We start from the raw sequence: 21,755 nt of genomic DNA on the forward strand, positions 1-21,755 counted from the left end.
ATTCAGCACTTTTCAGTTTCAACACAATAGCTGACTCACTGTGGAATTTCATCATGCACTACGAAACTTTAGGAAGCTGATTGTAGTTACATTTTCAATTAGATTAATATTTTCTGCCACTACACAATACCTGATGTGCTCCCATATCTGCAGCATTTTCCTTTTTGTCCTTATCTTTCTCTTTCTTTTTATCCTTATCATCTTCCTTCTCTTTTGAATCAAAATGCTCACTGCAAATGTGAAGTAACTGCTGGACTTTCAGTACATTACCAGAGCCTGTAGAATTGTAAGGTGAACAAACAAAATATTTGATACAGCCCACAAATTGCTATAAAGATTTTCAAAATTTTCTCCCTTCCTGTAGCCTTGTACACCTATATAACAAAAATATCAGGCAGAACAGTTCTCATGCTTACATTTGATTAACTTTCAAGAATTCATGTATTTAGGTGTGTGACTTGAATCAAATGAGAAAATACTGAAAATGCGAGTGGGCTGAGAAGCAAATTTGCAGATGACACAAATATGGCAGCATTCAGGATAGTGAGGAAGATTGTCAAAAGATTGAAAATAATATAGACTAGTTGGAACTGTGGCGAGAGAAATGAAAGACAGTTTAATTCAGACAAGTGTGAATTGTTATACCTAGGAAGGTCAAATCTAAGGGGAAAGTATAAAGTGGAAGGAACCTTAGGAGGATTGATGTACAGGAGGGAGTTGCTAGGAATAGCCCTGGAAAGTGGCTACACAAGTAGGAGATAGAGTGGAAAAGGTGTATAGCATTCTTGCCTTCATTCAGCAGAATGTTGAGTATAAAAGTCGCAGAAAAGTTTGGTTAGGCCATGCTTGGAGTATAGCGTAGAGTTCTGGTTGCTGAATTAAAGGAAGGCTGTGTAGGTTATGGAAAGGGTGCAGAAGAGATATACCAGGATGTTGCCTGGATTAGAAAGTAATAGCTACAGGATAAAGAGTTCGGTGTTATGAATGTACCACAGCTCTGAGGGGCCGAAGGGTGCGGGACCAGCCCCCTCCTTCCGGAGAATCGCAAGATCGCTATTAATTCGGGTCTTGGACCCAGGAAATGAGAGACAATGCAACGGACTTGACCATTGTTCATAGAGGCACCTGTGTGAATTGCAACTCTATAGTACGTGCCAGCTATCAGGGACATGGACACCCTCGGGCAATGTGGGGTGGGGATTGTATCACCCTACCTTGATTGACATTTACAAATCTGCCAGTCATGATAAAAAGGAGACTGCAGGAGGCAGTACCCCAGCGACGCACCAGAAGGAGAGACCATTGCTCATTGCTCCCGTGAGGACGGGAAGCTGTTCGGGAGCCATGTGTGATTTGGTTCCCCTATCTTGGGGAACGAGTGGCTGATAACCCCGAAAAAGACTTCGAAATGACAACGGGGAAACCCACGTTCCCGATTCAACGAGTTGAGTCCAAAAGGCTGGCAAGTTTATTTTCTCTCTCCAACACGTGAGACCCCAGCGATCCCTGAAAGGCTAAAAGCCTGTATGAACTTCCGAGACTTTGATATTTCCATCGGACAATAGTTTTACCCCTAGACAAACGATAGAGCTACTTCTTATTGTTGATTATTACTATACCCGTGCTTTAGATTGAGTATTGACGATGTATATTATCTGAATGTTTGTATTAACCTTACTTTTGTGCCCCTTTATAAATGAAAACGTTTAAAAATAGTACCATCAGATTTCAGCGGACCTCTCTATCTATACCAGGATTTTGCCTGGATTAGAAAGTAATAGCTACAGGATAAAGAGTTCGGATAAACTTGGACTGTTTTATTTTTTGGAGCACTGGAAGTTGAGGGACAACTCAATAAAAGCAGATAAAACTATGAGGGACTTAGGTAGTTGCTGTCCCTATTATAGAAATTTCAAATACTGGAGGATATAGATTTAAGGCGAGAGCAGAAAAGTTTAAAGGAGATTTAAAGGCTTTTAAAAACAGAGTGGTTGGTGCTTGGAAAGTGCTGCTAGAGGTGGTGGTAAAATTAGATATGATAGCAATATTTAAGTGGCATTCAGATATGCACATGAACAAGCAGGGAATATTAGAATACAGACCACGTGCAGGCAAATGGAATTTATTGGCAACATGGTTGGCACCAAGAAGTTTGTTCCCTGAGATATTCTGTTCTATGTCACAATTAATGCAAAAATCAATTTGTAGCATGCACTGATGGATCATTTCCTATGTGAAAAAATGGCACTAAACTGTCCACCCATCACGTTGCATTTTTGCCTTGCTAGCTTAGTAATTTTCTTGTTCTACAATTATAAAATGTTGTAGCGATGTGCTACACACAGCGCTGAAATGACGACACGCAGTCAGTAAGTCGTCTCGAGACTAGTTTATTCAAACTTCGCGGCGCTGGCATTTAATCCCCAGTGCCTGCCCTCTCCGGGCGGAAATGACATCAGAGGTGCATTACCAAAGTCTCTCCCCGCGCGCTGGCTATTTGTGAACCGGTTCGCCTGCGCAGAAAGTGGGTCACCACATAACACCCCCCCCCCCAGAATCGGCGATACACCCCCTCAATGTCTACAGTCTGGATCAGCCTCTGTTTGGGAGGTCTGCCTCTGCGCCGTGGTGCCTGAACCTCGACCGGCTGTGCCAAGTCCACTTGGGCTGGTTTGAGTCGGTCCACCGTGAAAACCTCCTCTTTCCCCCCAATGTCCAGAACGTACGTGGACCTGTTGTTGCTGATCACCTTGAATGGCCCCTCATACGGCTGCTGTAGCGGTGCCCGGTGTCCGCCCCTTCGTACAAACACAAACTTACAGCTCTGCAGGTCTTTGGGTCCATGGGTCGGGGTCAGTCCGTGCTGTGAAGTCAGGTTGCCGAGCCTTTCGCATAGTCTGTCCAGGACTGCTGCGGGTTCTTCCTCTTGCCCCCTTGGGGCTGGTATGAACTCTCCTGGGATGGCCAGGGGTGCGCTGTACACCAACTCAGCCGACGAGGCGTGCAGATCCTCTTTGGGCGCTGTGCGAATTCCAAGCAGGACCCAGGGAAGCTCATCCACCCAGTTAGGTCCTCTCAGGCGGGCCATGAGAGCCAACTTCAAGTGACGGTGGAAGCGTTCCACTAGTTCGTTCGACTGTGGGTGGTAGGCAGTTGTGTGGTGTAGCTGCGTTCCCGACAGGCTGGAGGTGAACTGGGCACCTCTGTCGGAGGTAATGTGGGCCGGTACCCCGAAGATGGCGGCGCGACGACGCAGGGCGCAGCGGCCACTCCAGTAAGGAATATCCGTTATCTGTAAGTAGGGGCCGTGCACAATCCTGATTTGATTGAGACGGATGTGTGAAGCACGGAGGAACATCTGGCGAAACTTCTGACATGCCTGTGCTGCTGACGCTGCTACTGAGCGATCGGAGAGATCTCCAGAGAGGAAGGCCCCGAATCCTCGGCTTTGCCTGTTGCTTGGTGGCCGGAGCCGGGGTTGAAGCACTCGGCAGAGATGGTGCTCGGTGCTCGGTGTCGGAGGGCTGGTCGGAGGCACGAAGTTGTCGGAAGTTTTCGGACGGACTCACAGTTGGCTGTGCTCGGGTGCTTCCAGAGGCTGCATCGGGAAGTTTTGCCACGTTGGAGGTTTCTGGGACTTTGAGACTTTTTTTTACCGTGCCCATGGTCTGCTCTTATCAAATTATGGTATTGCTTTGCACTGTTGTAACTGTATGTTATAATTATGTGGTTTTTTGGTCAGTTAGTCTTGGTCTGTCTTGTGTTTATGTGATATCATACTGGAGGAACATTGAATTTCCCCTTGGGGATGAATAAAGTATCTATCTATCTATCTATCTATCTATCAGTGCTCGGGCGCAGGAATTGGCAGATGTGTCGGTGAGCGGGACCGCGCTCCTCTGGACACTGGTAGGGGGCCCACGATATCCACATGAATGTGGTTGAACCTCCGATGGGTGGGTTCGAACTGATGCGGCGGGGCTTTAGTGTGCCGCTGCACCTTGGCTGTTTGGCACTGCGCGCGCGTTCTGGCCCATTCACTGACCTGCTTGCGAAGTCCGTGCCATGCGAACTTGCTGGAGACCAGCCGGACAGTTGTCCTGATAGATGGGTGCGCCAAACCGTGTATGGAGTCGAAAACTCGCCGCCTCCAGGCTGCCAGGACGATGGGGCGAGGTTGGCCAGTAGCCACGTCGCACAAGAGGGTCCTCTCACCTGGGCCTACGAGAAAGTCTTGCAGCTGCAAACCCGAGACTGCGGTCCTGTAGCTGGGCATCTCGTCGTCTGCCTGCTGCGCCTCCGCCAGTGCTGCATAGTCCACCCCCAGGGACAGGGTCTGGAGAGTGCGTCCGCCATGACGTTGTCCTTTCCCGAGACATGCTGGATGTCCGTTGTGTACTCGGAGATGCAGGACAGATGTTGCTGCTGGCGAGCCGACCAGGGATCGGACACCTTCGTGAACGCGAAGGTCAATGGTTTGTGGTCCGTGAACATGGTGAACGGCCTGCCTTCTAAGAAGTAGCTGAATTGCCGGATTGCCAGATACAGTGCCAACAGCTCCCAGTCGAAAGCACTGTACTTGAGTTCGGGTGGTCGTAGGTGCTTGCTGAAGAATGCCAGGGGTTGCCAGCGCCCCTCGATGAGCTGCTCCAGCACCCCACCTACTGCTGTGTCGGATGCGTCCACCGTGAGGGCAGTCAGAACGTCCGTTCTGGGGTGCACCAGCATCGTGGCATCTGCCAAGGCTTCCTTGGCTTTAACGAAAGCGGCTGCGGCCTCCTCGTCCCAAGTAATGTCCTTGCCTTTACCCGACATCAGGGTGTACAAAGGGCGCATGATACGGGCTGCTGAGGGGAGGAAACGGTGGTAGAAGTTCACCATACCAACGAACTCCTGTAGGCCTTTGACCATGTTGGGCCAGGCAAAGTGGCAGATCGCCTCTACCTTGGCGGGCAGAGGTGTTGCCCTGTCTTTGGTAATCCTGTGGCCCAGGAAGTCGATGGTATCGAGACCGAACTGGCATTTGGCCGGGTTGATTGTGAGGCCGAAATCATTCAGGCGGGAGTAGAGCTGGCGGAGGTGGGACAGATGCTCCTGACGACTACTGCTGGCTATAAGGATGTCGTCCAAATAGATGAACGCAAAGTCCAGGTCGGGTCCCACCGCATCCATTAGCCGCTGGAACGTCTGTGCGGCATTCTTCAGGCCGAACGGCATTCGGAGGAACTTGAACAGGCCGAACGGGGTGATGAGTGCTGTTTTGGGGATGTCTTCAGGGTGCACCGGGATTTGATGGTATCCCCGGACGAGGTCTACTTTGGAAAAGATTCTTGCCCCGTGCAGGTTTGCTGCAAAGTCCTGTAAGTGCGGAACAGGGTAGCGGTCTGGAGTTGTAGCCTCGTTCAGTCTGCGGTAGTCATCACATGGTCTCCAACCCCCAGCTGCTTTGGGCACCATGTGCAGGGGGGAGGCCCATGGGCTGTCGGACCTCCGTACGATTCCCAATTCCTCCATCCTCTTGATCTGCTCCTTCGCCAGGCGGAGCTTTTCCGGTGGGAGCCTTCGTGTGCAGGTGTGGAGGGGTGGTCCCTGGGTCGGGATGTGGTGCTGTACCCCGTGTCTGGGCATGGCTGCCGTGAACTGCTGTGCCAGAATTGATGGAAAGTCCGCCAGGATTCTGGTGAATTCGTTGTCCGACAGCGTGATGGAGTCCAGGTGTGGGGCCAGCAACTTGGCTTCACCCAGGGAGAACGTCTGGGAAGTCTCGGCATGTACCAGTCTTTTCCCTTGCAAGTCGACCAGCAGGCTGTGAGCTCGCAAGATGTCTGCCTCCAGGAGTGGTTGGGCCACCGTGGCCAGTGTGAAGTCCCACCTGAACCGGCTGGCGCCGAACTGCAGCTGCACTGTGCGGGTGCTGTAGGTCCATATCGTGCTGCCGTTTGCGGCCCTCAGGGTGGGTTCTAGCTTCCTGTTGCGGGTGTCGTACCCCGTCGGGGGCAAGACGCTGATTTCCGCTCCGGTGTTGACCAAGAAGCGGCGTCCCGACTGTTTGTCCCAGACGTAGAAGAGGCTGTCCTGGTGGCCAGCAGCCATAGTCATTAGCGGCAGCTGGCCCTGGCCCTGGCCCTTGCAGGGCGGACGATAACGGCGGGCTTTTGTGCCCCACCGCTGGTGGTAGAAACGCACTGTTCACTGGCCTCCTCACTCCTTCCTGTGTTGTGTGCGCCCCCCTGCCGGGCCTGGTCTGGTCCACTGTTGGGCGCGTGGCTTGGTAATCTGACCGATGGACGCCACGCTCTCCCTCTTGGCTTTCCACAGCACGTCTGCCCGGGCCGCCACCTTCCGGGGGTCGCTGAAATCTGCGTTGGGCAGCAGCAGATCTATGTCCTCGGGCAGTTGCTCTAGGAACGCTTGCTCGAACGAGGCAGGGCTTGTGTCCGTCGGCCAGGGCCAGCATCTCATTCATCAATGCTGACGGCAGTCTGTCTCCCAAACCGTCCAGGTGAAGCAGGTGGGCACCTCGCTCATGCCATGAGAGGCCAAAGGTCTCAATGAGCAGCGCCTTGAATGCTTCATATTTGCCTTCTTCCGGGGGCGACTGTATGAAATCCGCAACCTGGGCGGCCGTCTCCTGGTCAAGGGCGCTCACCATGTGGTAGTAACACGTGGAATCAGAAGATATCTGCCGAATCTGGAACTGGGCTTCTACTTGGCTAAACCACATGCGTGGTCGCAGCGTCCAGAAAGTTGACAGTTTCAGCGAAACTGCGTGAACAGATGAAGAGTCGGTCATCTTTGGTCCAAATCCTGTTTAGACCGTCGGGGTCACCAATGCAGCTTGTGCTAACACAGCGTTGAAATAATGACATGCAGTTGGTAAGTCGTTTCAAGACTAGTTTACTTAGACTTCATGGCGCTGGCATTTAATCCCTAGCGCCCGCCCTCTCCGGGTGGAAATGACATCAGAGGTGCATTACCAAAGTCTCTTCCCGTGCGCTGGCTATTTGTGAGCTGGTTCGCCTGCGCAGAAAGTGGGTTGCCACAATGTGTGGTCACCTTATCAATTAAAGCAGTAGTGAAGATGCAAATGAGTAAACTAGCCAACAGCCTGAACTTTCTGACTTGAGGGATAAACTGGTGGGAATAAATGGGAAATGTGGTCATTATTCCTAGGAAGGCTGTGGACATCCAACTGTGTCATTGAATTTGGGGAGGGGGAGGCCTAACAGCAAGCACACATGCTTCCTCTCTTTAAGCATTTAACCTCAGCTGGGTAAATGCCTACCATTCCATGTCAAGTCCTAATTTTTGGAAAATCTGATCACTTGGCTGTTTTTCCCTACTGCATGGAGGCAAAGGCTGAAGAGCAAGGCTCCAGAGGACAGCAAAGACTAAGTTGCAGGAGGCAGAAGAGCGGATATGGAATTGCTTCAAGTCAATAGACGCAACTACGTTCAAGGACTCATCAGAGGATCTGAATGAATACACCATGGTTGTCATGGACTTTATTGAAAAAGTTGTGGATGAGTGTGTCCCCACAAAATCAGTCTTCCCCAATCAGAAGCCCTTAATAAACCATGAGATTTTTTGCAATCTGCAGAGGGCCAGATCAGTGGCATTCAGGTCTGGGAACCAGGTAAGATACAGAAGGTCCAGTCATGACTTCCAGAAAGTCATCTCACGTCAAAATGGCAATTCAGGACCAAACTTGAATCACTGGGGGTTGCTCTACACCTGTGGCAGGGTTCCTTACCATTACCTCTTACAAAGTGAAACCAAGCGACATAGGTAACAAGGCTTCACTCCTAGATGAGTTTAATGCCTTCTATGCTCGCTTTGACCATCCAAACGGGGAGAGGAACCTTCATGAACTTCTACATCCCCAATGACCCTGTGATTTCAGTCCAAGATCTATGTGAGAGCATCTTTCAGGAGAGTGAACCCATGGAAAGTATCTGGCCCAGATGGGGTAGCTGGCTGAGTAAAAGACATGCACTGATCAGCTGATTGGAGTGTTCACTGATATCCTTAACCTCTCGCTTTGGCAGTCTGAGATACTCATTTGCTTCAAGCAGGTTACAATTATACCGGTGCCTTAGAAGAATGTGGTAACCTGCCTCAATGACTATCATCCGGTAGCACTTATATCCACTGTGATGAATTGCTTTGAGAAGCTGGAGTTGAAACGTAACAAATCCTGCCTGAGAAATGACTTGGATCCACTCTGATTTGCCTACCAGAACAACAGGTCCACAGCGGACGCCATTTCATTGGCTCTTCACTCAATCCTGGAATATGTGGATAGCAAAGATGCACATACCAGGATGCTCTTAATCAACTACAGCTAGGCATTACCATCATCCTCTCAAAACTACTTAATAAGCTTCAAAATGTTGGCAATTGGATCCTCGATTTCCTCACTGACAGATCCCAGTCAGTTCAGATTGGCAACCACATCTCCACCACAACTTTAATCAGCACAGGAGCATCAGAAGGCTGTGTGCTTAGCTCCCTGCTCTACCTAATTCATACTTATGACTGCGATGCTAAGCACAGCTCTAGTGTCATGTTTAAGTTTGCTGATGGCACCACTGTTGTTGGGTGAATCAAAGATAGTGATGAATCAGCATATTGGAAGCAGATTTTAAAATCTGGCTGAGTGGTGTCACAACCACCTCTCACTCAATGTCAGCAAGACAAAGGAGCTAATTATTGACTTCAGGAGGAGGAATCCAGAGGTCTATGAACCAGACCTCATTGGGGTATCAGAGTTGAAGTGGTTCAGCAACTTCAAATTTTCAATGTTATCATTTCAGAGGACCTGTCCTGATCCAGCACCCAAGTGCAACTATGAAGCCAGCAAAACAACGCCTCTACTTCCTTGGGAATTTGCGAAGACTCGGCATAACATCTATAACTGACAAACTTCTGTAGATGTGTGGCAGAGAGATTATTGACTGATTGCATTACAGCCTGGTATGGAAACACCTATGTCCTTGAACGAAAAAGCCTACAAAAAGTAGTGGATATAGCCCAGTCCATCACAGGTAAAGCTCCGCACTACTAAGCACATCTACACAGAGCATTGTTACAGGAGAGCAGCACGCACCATGAAGGAGCCCCACCACCCTCACTCACTCTTCATGCTGCTGCCATCAGAAAGGTGGCACAGAAGCCTCAGGACCCACACCACCAGGTTTGGGAACAGTTATTACCCCTCAACCACCATGCTCTTGAAACAGAGGGTTAACTTCACTTGTCCCATCATTTTAATGTTCCCACAACCTATGGACTCACTTTCAAGGACTCTTCATCTCATGTTCTTGATATTTATTGCTTCATTATATATTTTTATATTTTTCTCTTTCGTATTTACAGTTTGTTGTCTTTTGCACATTAGTTGTTTGTCTAGCCTGCTGGGTGAGGTCTTTCATTGACTCTTTTGTGTTTCTTGGATTTACTGTGAATCACCACAAGAAAATGTATCCCAGGGTTGTATATGGTGATGTGTATGCATTTTGATAATAAATTTACTTTAAACTTTGGATTACAATCTTTCTTTCTACTAAAATGGATGTTATGCTTCCTGCACAAGGAAGAAGTTACAATCCAGGAAGGATAGTTGAAATTATAAATAGGTCAGCCTCATAAAAGACAATCCAACCTGGTGCCTTGATAGCATCAAGATAAAAACACAATGATGATAGGGTTTGAGTAAATATGGCAAGTATGCATCTAAATAGACTAGCCTTTAAAATGAGCCAAGTTGTTAAGGAAACCTCCATTATATAATGCAAAGATAGATCAAAAAACAAAATTGGAATTGGAAAAACTTAGTATGACAGTGTAATTTCTATTTTCAGATAATGAAACCATATTCTGTTAAAAAGTGTAAATGAAAATATGTTTCCCAAGATCTGATTCCAGTCAGAAAGATTGTCAGGTAATTAAATTGGTTGCAAACACAAAGTACACTGCAGATGCTGTGGTCAAATCAAGACGTACAAAAAGGCTGGATGAACTCAGCAGGTCAGGCAGCATGCGTTGAAAGGAGCAGTCAACATTTCGGGCTGAGACCCTTCGTCAGGACTAAAGGAGGAGGGGGCAGGGGCCCTATAAAGAAGGTGGTGGGAGGGTGGAACGTGCCAGGTGAAAAACCAATCAGAAGAAAGATCAAGGGGTGGGAGAGGGAAAGCAGGGAAGGGATAGGCAGGAGAGGTGAAGAAGGAATCTAAGGGGAAAGCACTATGGGTAGTAGAAAGCGGCAATTAAATTGGTTGGATTTGTACCCCGACTAACCTGCATAGGCACAGACATCAATCAAAGTATTGGCAAAGCTACGGAAAGGCTCAGAAACCACTTCTAGGTCAGCCAAAATTGCCTCAATGGCCTCTCCTTTTCCTGCAAATTAGAAACACATAACATCAATTCTTTCATCAAAGAGACGGCTTTGTGTTGACCATTTCTGTCTGTGTATAAAAAAAAGCCACTAATGGGTAAACCAGTAACATAGCATAGTACACACTGTGTGATCATATTTTTAAAGGGTAAAGATAATTTTGTGTATTTGGCAAGTATTTTCATTAACCCTCAATGAAAATTTTTAGAAATGCAGGAATATACACAAGTTACAGCATAAAAGCATTTGACTCAACTGGTCCACACCACAGTGACCCTCAATGAAAAATAGTACATCCATTCTGTACCTTTTTAAGTAACCCCTCCCCACCATTTCCTTCTCTTATGCAATCAGTTACTGCTTTGTCCCAACTTTGATCCTTAATCCTGGAACGAAGAACACAACTTTGAAAGACATTTCCTCCCAATGTTATAAAGGTCTCAAGTTTAACTGCACCTATGATCTCTCATTCCAGACTCAAATACGAGGAAGTCTGATTGCATTCATCTTATGTAACTTTGGTAACTGTGCATCTTTATTCTGTAATCCCATAATCTATGTTGCTCTAATAGAATCTTTTTTTTTGCATTCTTCCTTATACAGAAAACAGAAAATAGGATAAGCAGGTAATTTTCAGGCTGAGATCCTGACCAGTGCAAAGTTATTGTTTCTTTGGAAGAGGAATCTACAACAGGGTTCTGTGTTATGTTACCAGCTGTTTGGTTCAAGGATGGGTAATGGTGTGGGATCTGAGGAGGATGACAAGAGTTATCAGGAGTACATAAGTTAGGAAAATGGGCGAGAACATGCAGATGGAATATAATGTGGAAAAAGTAGGGTCACTCATTTTGAAGTTGAAGTATCTAGAATATTTGTATGTTGACTCTGAACCCATAACCAAGGAAGAATATATTCTTACAGGAGTACAGTAAAAAAATCAGATTTATTCTTGGGATTGTAAATTGAAATACAAGGCAAGATTAGCAGAACAGGCCTGACCATGAATTAAGAATTAAAGAAATGAAAGGACACCTTATTTAAGGTCTGCAAAATTCTTCTGGATCTTGAACAAGGGTTCACACACAGTCTTTAAGGACAACCGTTTAAGATAGATGAAAAAAAATTCACTCAGAGCTGTGAATCATTGGTATTCTCCATCTAAATGGGCTACATATAAACACTGAGTAAATTCAATTCAGAGACTGAAAAAGAAATTTGATAAATGGAATCAAAGGATATTAGGTTATTGCAGGAAAATAACACTGAACTAAAATATTTTATTGATTATCAAAACTTGTTCGAGGGTTTCCATTCTTGTCTCAGGTAGCATCCCCAACTGTTTAGATTTCTTTATCCATCTCCCTAGTGAACTATTGAGTTTGATGTACTTTACATCCATTGGATTAAACTATCCATCATCACCATTTCCCGATCAAAGATTTTCTGTAATCAACTATATAATTTTAACTATGTGTAGAATCACAAACACCAGAAAATCTGCAGATGTTGGAAATCCAAAGTAACACATACAAAATGGTTGAGGAACTCAGCAGGTCAGGCAACGTCAATAGAAAAGAATAACCAGTCCATGTTTCGGGCTGAGACCCTGCTTCACGACTGAGAGGGAAGGGGGGAAGATGCCTGAATTACAAGGTGGGGGGATGAGGAAAGAGGGTAGCTGGAAGGTAATAGGTAAAGTCAGGTGGGTAGACAGGGCAAAGGCTGGAGAATAAAGAATCTGATCGGAAAGGAGAGTGGACAATAGGAAAAAGGGAAGGAGGAAGGGATCCGGGGGAAGTAATAGGCAGGTGAGTAGTAGCTAAAAAGGTCAGAGTAGAAAATAGAGGAGGGGAGGAGTGGAGAAATTTCGGTCATGTGAAGGAGAAATTCAAATTCGTACTGTCAGGTTGGGGGATACCCAGACGGAATACAAGATGCCGCTCCTTCATCCTGAGAATGGCCTCATCTTGGCACAAGAGGAGGCCATGGATCAACATGTCAGAACAGGAGTGGGAATCAGAATTAAAGTTTAGCTGCCGGGAAGTCCCGCTTGTGGCGGATTGTGCCGAGGCACTCCACAAAGCGGCCCACTAATTTACAACAGGTCTCACTGATGGTAGAGGAGGCTGCATTGGGAGCACCAGACACTATAGACAGCCCCACCGGATTCGCTGGTGATGTTTTGCCTCAACTGGAAGGACTGTTTGGAGCTCTGAATGGATGCGAGGGCAGAGGTGCATGGGCAGGTGTAGCTCTTTGACTACTCGCAAGGATAAGTACCTGGAGGGAGACTAGTGATTAGTGGGGAGGGATGAACGGACAAAGGAACTGCGGAATGAGCGATCCCTGCCGGGGGTGGGGGGGGGGGGGGGGGATAGTGGATGAAAAGGTATGTTTAGTGGAGGGTCCCTTTGGAGAAGGTGGAAGCTACAGAGGATAATGTGTTGGGATGCACAGGCTGACGGAGTGGTAGGTAAGGACAAGAGCGATATAGAATTTAATTCTAAAATACTAAAAATCATTGCAACATGTTAATTTGCAACTACACATTTTAGTCTAATTTTCTTCTGCAAAATTACTCTACATCAATTAATGTTCCATCCTCTAATACAAACACCCTTGTGCTGTGAAATGTAATTTCTAGATCTCAACTACTACCTACCCATTTTCCTCTAAGTTGCTATGTGTGTAATGCTGGATCTCAATCTGTATTCTTAAATTTAACTTTACTGAAATCTGTTTTTATCTGCTATAACATTACTCATTACCCTTTTCTCAACTGGCTGAAAATTCACCACTTTGGCAATATTTCAAAACATCCTAAGAAAAGCACATACTAAATGCAACCTTTAAATTGACAATTTTCTGTACCTTTGCAACAAAATATTTCATTGTTCAAAATGCTCCTCCCTCACTTGCTCAAAATCTTGCATTACTATCTGATGAATCTGCAGGTTTAAAACAGCCTTTCACCTTAAAGGTAATAAAGTTCAATACTTTCAAAACAAATGAAATTTACAGTAGAAGTGCAAATTTCCCCTTTTGCTTTCTCTCCAAGTAAGTAGCTCAAGGCAGAAAAACTATAAAAATACACCAAAACCTTGCTAACACGTGAACTCTTCAGAAACAGTTTCCAATAAGCCATAAGAAGCATACAACATATAAAACTTGAGAACTCAGAATGCTTAATGGATAAAATCAAGAACTGAATATGAATTTCACCCTTGAAAAATGGAAAGAATTATTCTAGGTTAGATCAATTAATTAAACAGAGCACTGATCAAAAACCTTGATGATCTTTATGTTATAATGGCTTGAGTTAGTAAAATTCACTAGAATTTATAAATCAATTACTCTGCAACATTATTATCTGCAAATGCAACATTGAAAGGACTTTTTTTTGTGAAATCCAAAATGTTATGAAATAGTAACGTTCAATTAGCACTTGCTTTGCCACAATAGATATTCTTACCTAAATGGTTGAGACCTAGGCCTAATGGCAGCCACCTTGCATAAGTGTCTTTCAACTCTTGCTCAGATTTTTTTGTTATAGCTTCCTTGATGCTGGTATTGACAGCCTTATTGCAAGAGCCCACTGCAATCATTCCACATGCCAAAGCAGTCACACCTATTACCTAGAGATTATAATTGAGATCAAATAATGAGACAACTGATCAAAATATTAAAGTTTCAATAATTTACTTTAATCTTTAAACTGGAAGAGGGCAGGAAATCAATAATACATGTTAAGTTTCAACACATTATTAAAACCCACGACTGCCATCTGCTGTAAGCCTTTGAATTTCCTCCTTTAGTAATGGCAAAATCAAAATCACTCTGCCATCTATCAAAAACTAATATTCAATAAACATGCTTCTGATTACTAGGTCAAACCAAAATAGCAATGAGTATTTAAATTATTGCTGTATGGATCAACCAGCCCAGTCCAATGCAGCATTATTTCAAATACATTTAGTCAGTCACATTAAAACTAAATAATATCTCAGGTTTTCAATATTGGGAGTTGCTTTTACCATACCTCCATGCTAGATTTAGAATCTTGAATCACAGGAAGCAGAAGAGCCAATACATCTTCCCGATTGGATCCTGCATAAGCAAGCCCAAGCCTGCAAGCCATAAAGTTGAAGAAATTATACAATGATGAAACTTACACAAATGGTAACTCTTCTGAAAGGCTAAACCTTAACCATTACGTATTCAGCAGTTCAGTACATTTCGGTACTTCAGCTCATGAAGCACATTCCAATTGTGCAGAGTCACCAAATAGTCCTTGGTGGATTCTGTTGAGAGCAGTGTATTGGCAGTGACCAAATGGGCTCCACATTACAGAGCTTCATGGTAGTTGAAGTACTTATTTGAGTTTTGGGTGCAACCTGCAGATGGTAGCTACTTTTCTCAGGACCATGAGGGTTTAAACACTTCTGTGATGGTTTTTCCAAGTCTTTCTGAATGGGATGGTTGGTGTTACTTATGACTTTTTCTGTCTCTGCCACACCTCCGTTTGACAACTAGCAACAGGAATGATGGCCCCTTACCTGCTTGGTGAGGGCTTTACACAAAGAGCTTTACCCAATCACAACACTAGGCAGTGTCAAGCATGTGAGAGTTGAGGTACCAAAGTCAATAAATATATTTAAAAAAAGGATGCTGAAAGTCTTAAGTAAAAGCAGAAAATACTGAAAACACTATGGTTAGTATGGAAAGAGAACCAGTTAACATTTCAGAATCAGGACCCTTCACTAAATTTAGTAAAAAGGAAAAAAAGTTAGTTTAGGTAGCAGAGAAGGTGGGATAGGAGGATGGGTTGAACAAAGGGAATATCTGTGAAAGGGTGAAAATGTGGCACTTGTGGAGCAGTTTAAATCAGATTAAAGGTAGGACATGTCTAGGAGGCCAAACTATACAAAGAAAGTATTGGTCTCAGAAATATTCCCTTTGTTCCTCCAATCATCACCCATCCCCTTCTCTGCTACTTAAATTAACTTGCCTTTTCCCTTTTCTGATAAAGGTCTCTCAACTTGAAATGTTAATTGCTTCTTCTTCCACAGTATTAGCCTATGCTGCTGAGTGGCTCTAGTGTTTTCTGCTAAGGACAACTTTGCCCCAAAGCCAAGATAAAACGTGTATAAAGTTTCACAAGCCACCTTTACAGATATTATCGAGGAAATGCAGCTTCTAAGCAAATGGCACAGATAGCATCCAGTGTGTTATATCAGAGATGATACACTGTGGTCATCTCAGAACATTAAACTACCACTGGCAGGGTTCAATACCACCCACAAATTGTATACAGCAAAGGCAGCATTGGAATTTACAAATAAAGCCAGAATAGCACGATACTAGGAAACTACAATAAACCTGACATAGCCTTACACAATAGCCTTCAAATGTAGAGGATGCAAGCTGAGCATTAACAAGGAGCTTGCAACGACTGAAATATTTTCTGCTTGGGCTTGCAGAAATGGTTGTACCCATTAGGAATTCATCACCGCTAATAACTTTGCAGAGCAATTATTGGCACATGTGAAGAAATCAAAGATTGACCTTGCTCCAAAAACTTTAAAAAAATCTGTATGGTAAACAAGCCATTTTCTCCAATAAATACTTTAAGAACGTAGGTCACATCTCTAAAATGGAAACAGAACATGAGGGAAAACATAGGAACAACATTATAAAATTAATAAAAACCAAAGTTCAGTTATGTAAAAATTGAGGGAACATGACAAAAATAGAGATAGGAAGGGATACAGTTTCTATTTGCAGAACTGAATTATTTCATTAAAAAAATCTCTCAAAAATACTATGTTAATTATAGTAAGGCAATATTAAAACACTACAAAAATCTGAGACATTCCAGATTCAGGGAAATTTCAATTTGCTAAGGCCAGTCATGCACATATGTGGCTGTTTAATTTTAGATGCTTTATTTATGACTTCAGTTATATTACTGTCACTCAGATATTCCATTTGGTTGATACCAATTGGATTACCAGAAAATAAATTCAATAAATGATTTAATTATGAAGTGTTATTTTTCTAAAATGCTGTCTTTGTAAAGGAAGTGCATACAAATAGAGCTTGATCAAAAGAAATAATTTTTTATTTCTCTGCCACAGTTCAAAATATATCTACCATATAATACAGCAAAAATTAGTGGGAAGTTAGGGGACTGGGAAGCTTTTAAATACCAGCAGAAGGCAACTAAAAAGTCATTAATGTAAAGATGGAATACGAAAGAAAGCTAGCCAATAATATTAAACAGGATAACAAAAGTTCTTCAGATATATGAAGTGTAAAAGAGAGGCAAGAGTGGATATCGGACCGCTGGAAAACAATACTGGAGAGGTAGTAACAGGGGAGAAGGAAATGGCGGATGAACTGAATAAGTATGGTGAATAAGACACTAGTAGTATGGTGGAAGTTCTAGGTGTCAGTGTTCATGGTGTGAAATTACCAGTACTAGAGAGAAGGTTCGTAGGAAACTGAAAGTAATGATCTTTCAAGAATCACTAGATTCTGGAATAGTTTCGATGACTGGAAAATTGCAAATGGCACCCACTCTTCAAGGAGGGAGAGAGACAGAAGAAAGGAAATTATAGGCCAGTTAGTCTGACCTCAGTGATTGGGATGAATTAACTGTTAAGGACATGGTTTTGGGGTACTTGGAGGCAAATGATAAAATAGGCCATAGTCAGCCTGGTTTCCTCAAGAGGGAATCTTGCCTGACAAATCTGTTGGAAACTCTTTGAAGAAATAACAAGCAGGATAGTCAAAGGAGAATCAGTTGATGTTGTGTACTTGGATTTTCAGATGGCCTCTGACATGGTGCCACATGAAGCTGCTTAACAAGCTTTGAGGTCATGGTATTACAGGAAAGATTCTAGCATGGATGATTGACAGGAGGCAAAAAACTGGAATAAAGGGAGCCTTTTCTGGTTGGCTGCCAGTGTCTAATGGTGTTCCACAGGGGTTTATGTTGGGACCAATTCTTTACATTTTATGTCAATAATTTGAATGATAGAATTGATGGCTTTGTTACAAAGTTTGTAGATCATACGAAGATATGCTTTGAAGAAAATGGGAAGGCTACAGAAGGACTTTATTACAGATTAGAAGAATGGGAAAAGTAGTTGTAGTTGGAATACGGTGTCAGTAAGTGTATGGGTCATGTACTTCATAAGAAATGAAAGGGTTGACTATTTTCTAAAAGGAGAGAAAATACAAAAATCTGATGTGCAAAGGGATTTGGGAGTCCCTGCGTAGGATTCCTTAAAGGTTAATTTGCAGGTGAGTCTGTGGTGAGGAAGACAAATGCAATGTTAGCACTGATTTCAACAAGACTAGAGTATAAAAGTAAGGATGTAATGTTGAGACTTCATAAAACACTGGTGAGGCCTCACTTGGCGTATTGTTAGCTCTGGCCTGTATTCATTGGAATTTAGAAGAATGAGGGGTGACCTAACTGAAACCTATCGAATGGTGAAAGGTCTTGATAGAGATGATGTGGAAAGGATGTTTGATGTGGTGGAAGTATCTAAGACCAGAGGGCACAGCCTCAAAATAGAGGGGCATCCTTTTAGAATGGAGACAAGAAGGAATTTCTTTAGCCAGAGAGTGGTACATCTGTGGAATTCTTTGCCACAGGCAGCTGAGGAGTCCAAGAAGGGCTACAGGGAAAGGCAGGAGAGGAAAAATGGATCAGCTATCATGAAATGGTGGAGCAGACTAAATTTATAGAACGCTGAAAATGGTATTAGGACAACTCCAAATTCAGCATTTTTGGGTAAACAAAAGAAAAATCAGGCATGCAGTGCATTAACTAGTGGCAGTTGAGAATTATTTTCTGTCCCCTAATAAATACAACACTTACCCAAAGATGGCTCCAATTCTCATTGTATTACTGCTATGCAGGACATAATCTGACAGAAGAGCAAGAGCTGGATCACACTCATTCCGGACACCAGAATTTACAATACCACATGCTAGCAAGGCACCAGACTAGGGAAAGAAATGTAAATTGATGACAAGTAGTTTGATCAGATGGATACATTGTAAAAACACTCAGTCAGGACTCTTCAGTTTATTCTGCTTGAAAATGTGACAGAAGTACAGGTTGAGTAGCCCTTATCTGAAATGCTTGGGGCTGGAAGTATTTTGGAATACAGTGGCATGCAAAAGTTTGGGCACCCTGGTCAAAATTTCTGTTACTGTGAATAGCTAAGCGAGTAAAAGATGAACTGATTTCCAAAAGGCATAAAGTTAAAGATGACACATTTCTTTAATATTTAAAGGAAGATTACTTCCCCCCCCCATCTTTTACAGTTTCAAAATAACAAAAAAGGAAAAGGGCCCGAAGCAAAAGTTTGGGCACACTGCATGGTCAGTACTTAGTAACACAGCTTATAAACGCTTTCTGTAGTCAGCTAAGATTCTTTCAATTCTTGTTCGGGGGATTTTCGCCCATTCTTCCTTGCAGAAGGCTTCTAGTTCTGTAAGATTCTTGGGCTGTCTTGCATGCACTGCTCTTCTGAGGTCTATCACAGATTTCCGATGATGTTAGGCCAGGTGACTGTGAGGGCCATGGCAAAACTTTCATGGCTGCTGATTGTTGGGACAAGGTTTGAGGTGTCAGGGTATTTATAAAGCTTTGAAATTTGCATCACCTGGCCTTTCCTAATGATGACTGTGAACAAGCCATAGCCCTAATAAGCTAATTAACCTTGGTAAAAGTTATCTGAGAGCTCAAATCTCTTGGGGTGCCCAAGCATGGTGCTTCTTTCTTTCCCCCCTCCCACTCTAAAATTGTACAAAACAAAAATAATACATTAATCTTGCTTAAAATGTTGAAAAAATGTTTCATCTTTACCTTTATGACTTTTGGAGATTAGTTCATCTACTCACTTAACTAGTTATACACAGTAACAGAAATTTTGACCAGGGGTGCCCAAACTTTTGCATGCCTCTGTATATAATTTGATAGCTTGGGATCGCCAAACAACAGACTCCCAGCCTCCACCTACGATGTGTTTTTTTAATTAAAAGGTTACAGTACACTACAACTGTCTAACTTTTAAAGGCTTTATACAAGGTATAAAAACAATCAGTATTGTAGATTTGTTCTGGTGTTAGATTTTCATCAGCAATGATCTTGGCAAACTCAATTATTTTTTCTGCTGCTTTGTGATCAGCAGATGCTTTATCACCACAAATCTTTAAAAATTTAATGCTGAGCCTTCTCTTAAATTTCTGCAACCAACTTGCTGAATATTCAGTTACCTTCAATTGCCTGTTCATCATGATAGATCTTTGTTTCATCATCAGCATACTGTAATGTGGCATATGTTCACTGCAATGCTAAAGCATCCACTCTTTCAATATAAAATTGAGATCTCACTTTTCACTTTATGCGGTGTTTTTCTATATTTCATTAACATATGTGAAGTCACTTCTCAGAACTGCCTGTGGTGCGCAGAGACCAACGTATTGCCTGGAAACCTTCCCAGTACCTTGTGGAATTTTCCATTTGTTACGTCATATCAGTGCTCAAAGAATTTCGGAGTCTTTCAGATTTTGGATTTTTGGATAAGTGGTACACAACATGCATAGCTTTTTCCCTTTCTTCTGTAAAGTGATCATCTCAGCAGATTATAGGTGAAATATTCCAACTGATAACCATTTATTACATTGGACAGATGCTTTAAATATATGTCTTTATATAAATATATGGCTTAAAATATGTCTTAAAACATTATGTCAGGTGTCAGAGAACTCCAGACAAAAATTATCTGAAATGAAGCTTGATCCAAAATGCCAATAAAAAAAATCTACACACCTATTACTCCGCAGTAGCATGCTAACATTCTATTTATTTTAAAGGAAGTCTTAACTACTATACTGTTAAAATTTTGTCAGTGATAATACCTTCTAATGCACAAACTCACCAAAATTTATCCAATAACATCCTCCTCCTCCAAATACTCAAATAAAATATATCCAGTACTGAGCAAAAGTCTTAGGCATCTTGGATTTTTATTTAAATTTTGTTTTAGATTTATTTTTGTGTACTCTGCATTTGTGTGTCAGTAGAAAAGAGCAAATTCTACATTTTCCAAAACAGTCCTTTTCCAAAAAAATAAATGTTAAGTGAAATTTTTGTATTTAAAGAAACTAATATATTAAGTAACAGACCACTTTTCCAAATAACAATTTGATTACTTTGTAGATATATACCCTAGTACATGATTAAACAAACATAACGAAGGAGTGTTAATGACCAATAACATAATGAGCTGAATAAACTAAACTGATTAAGAAATGAAACAGGCATAGAAGCAATCAAACTGAGCAAAGGGCAACCAAACTAAAAGGTGAGGGTATGGCAGATGTGACAGTTTAAACTTCAAATCATCTATTCTTACACATGGCAAGAGTGAGCACAGCCACAAGACACAGGGTGGTCATCCTGCATCATCTCCCAAGCAGAAATTTCACAGCAGACAGGAGTTTCAAGATGTGCCATCCAAACTCTTCTGAAGAAGCATAAAGAAACAGGCAACAATGAGGGCCAGAAACACCACAGAAACAGAGTGCAGCAGATGAGAGATACATCAAACTGATGTCCCTTCTAGATCAGGAGTAGCAGCAGCTCTGAACTCAATGAAACCACCAGAATCCAAATACACTCCTCTACACCAGAAAAGTCTTATCAGAAATGGTCTTCATGGAAGAGTTGCTGCCAAAAAGCAACTCAAACAGGAGGCAGCTTGCCTGTAGAAGAGCTGGACAGCACTACATGGGTGAGTGTCTGCCATCAATACTAAAGCACAGTGGAGGTTCACTGCAGGTCTGGGGCTGCATTTCTGCCATCTGAGTTGGTAATCTGGTCAGAATTAATGGAATCCTCAATGCTGAGATGTACAAGTAGATTCTCATCCATCACACAATACCACCAGAGAGGCACCTGATCGGGCTCAACGTCATACTGCAGCAGGACAATAGCCCCAAACACACGGCCAAGGTCATAAAGAAATATCTTCAGTGAAAAGAAGAACAGGGAGTTCTGCAACAAATGGTATGGCCTCCACAGAGCCCTGATCTGAACATTATCAAGGCTGTGTGGGATTAGCCAGAGGGACAGAAGCAAGCAAAGATGCTTGCAACAACTTACCAGCCGATTTTCTTATAAAACTGCACGACTGTGTATCTAAGAGAACTGATGCAGTTTTAAAAGCAAACGGTGATCACACCAAATATTGATTTATTTTTTCTCACTGTTCACTGCTCTTGAAAGTAAATTTTTTGATATTCAGAAACTTTATTTCATTATTTTTGAAAG

General features: G+C 43.2%; 1 protein-coding gene across 1 annotated transcript in view; it reads right to left on the minus strand.

Moving 5' to 3' along the window:
- Positions 1–21,755, minus strand: part of psmd2 (proteasome 26S subunit ubiquitin receptor, non-ATPase 2) — an 86,782-nt gene that overhangs the window by 17,076 nt on the left and 47,951 nt on the right. Inside the window, exons 11-15 of the mRNA XM_073041221.1 lie at positions 18,291–18,418; positions 14,439–14,526; positions 13,872–14,034; positions 10,300–10,401; positions 131–276 (exon numbers count right to left, since the gene is read on the minus strand). Of these exons, the coding sequence (XP_072897322.1) occupies positions 131–276; positions 10,300–10,401; positions 13,872–14,034; positions 14,439–14,526; positions 18,291–18,418 (627 nt within the window). The remainder of the gene's footprint in view (positions 1–130; positions 277–10,299; positions 10,402–13,871; positions 14,035–14,438; positions 14,527–18,290; positions 18,419–21,755) is intronic.

The sequence above is a fragment of the Hemitrygon akajei genome, chromosome 3 (assembly GCF_048418815.1).
Source record: "Hemitrygon akajei chromosome 3, sHemAka1.3, whole genome shotgun sequence".
NCBI lineage: Eukaryota > Metazoa > Chordata > Chondrichthyes > Myliobatiformes > Dasyatidae > Hemitrygon > Hemitrygon akajei.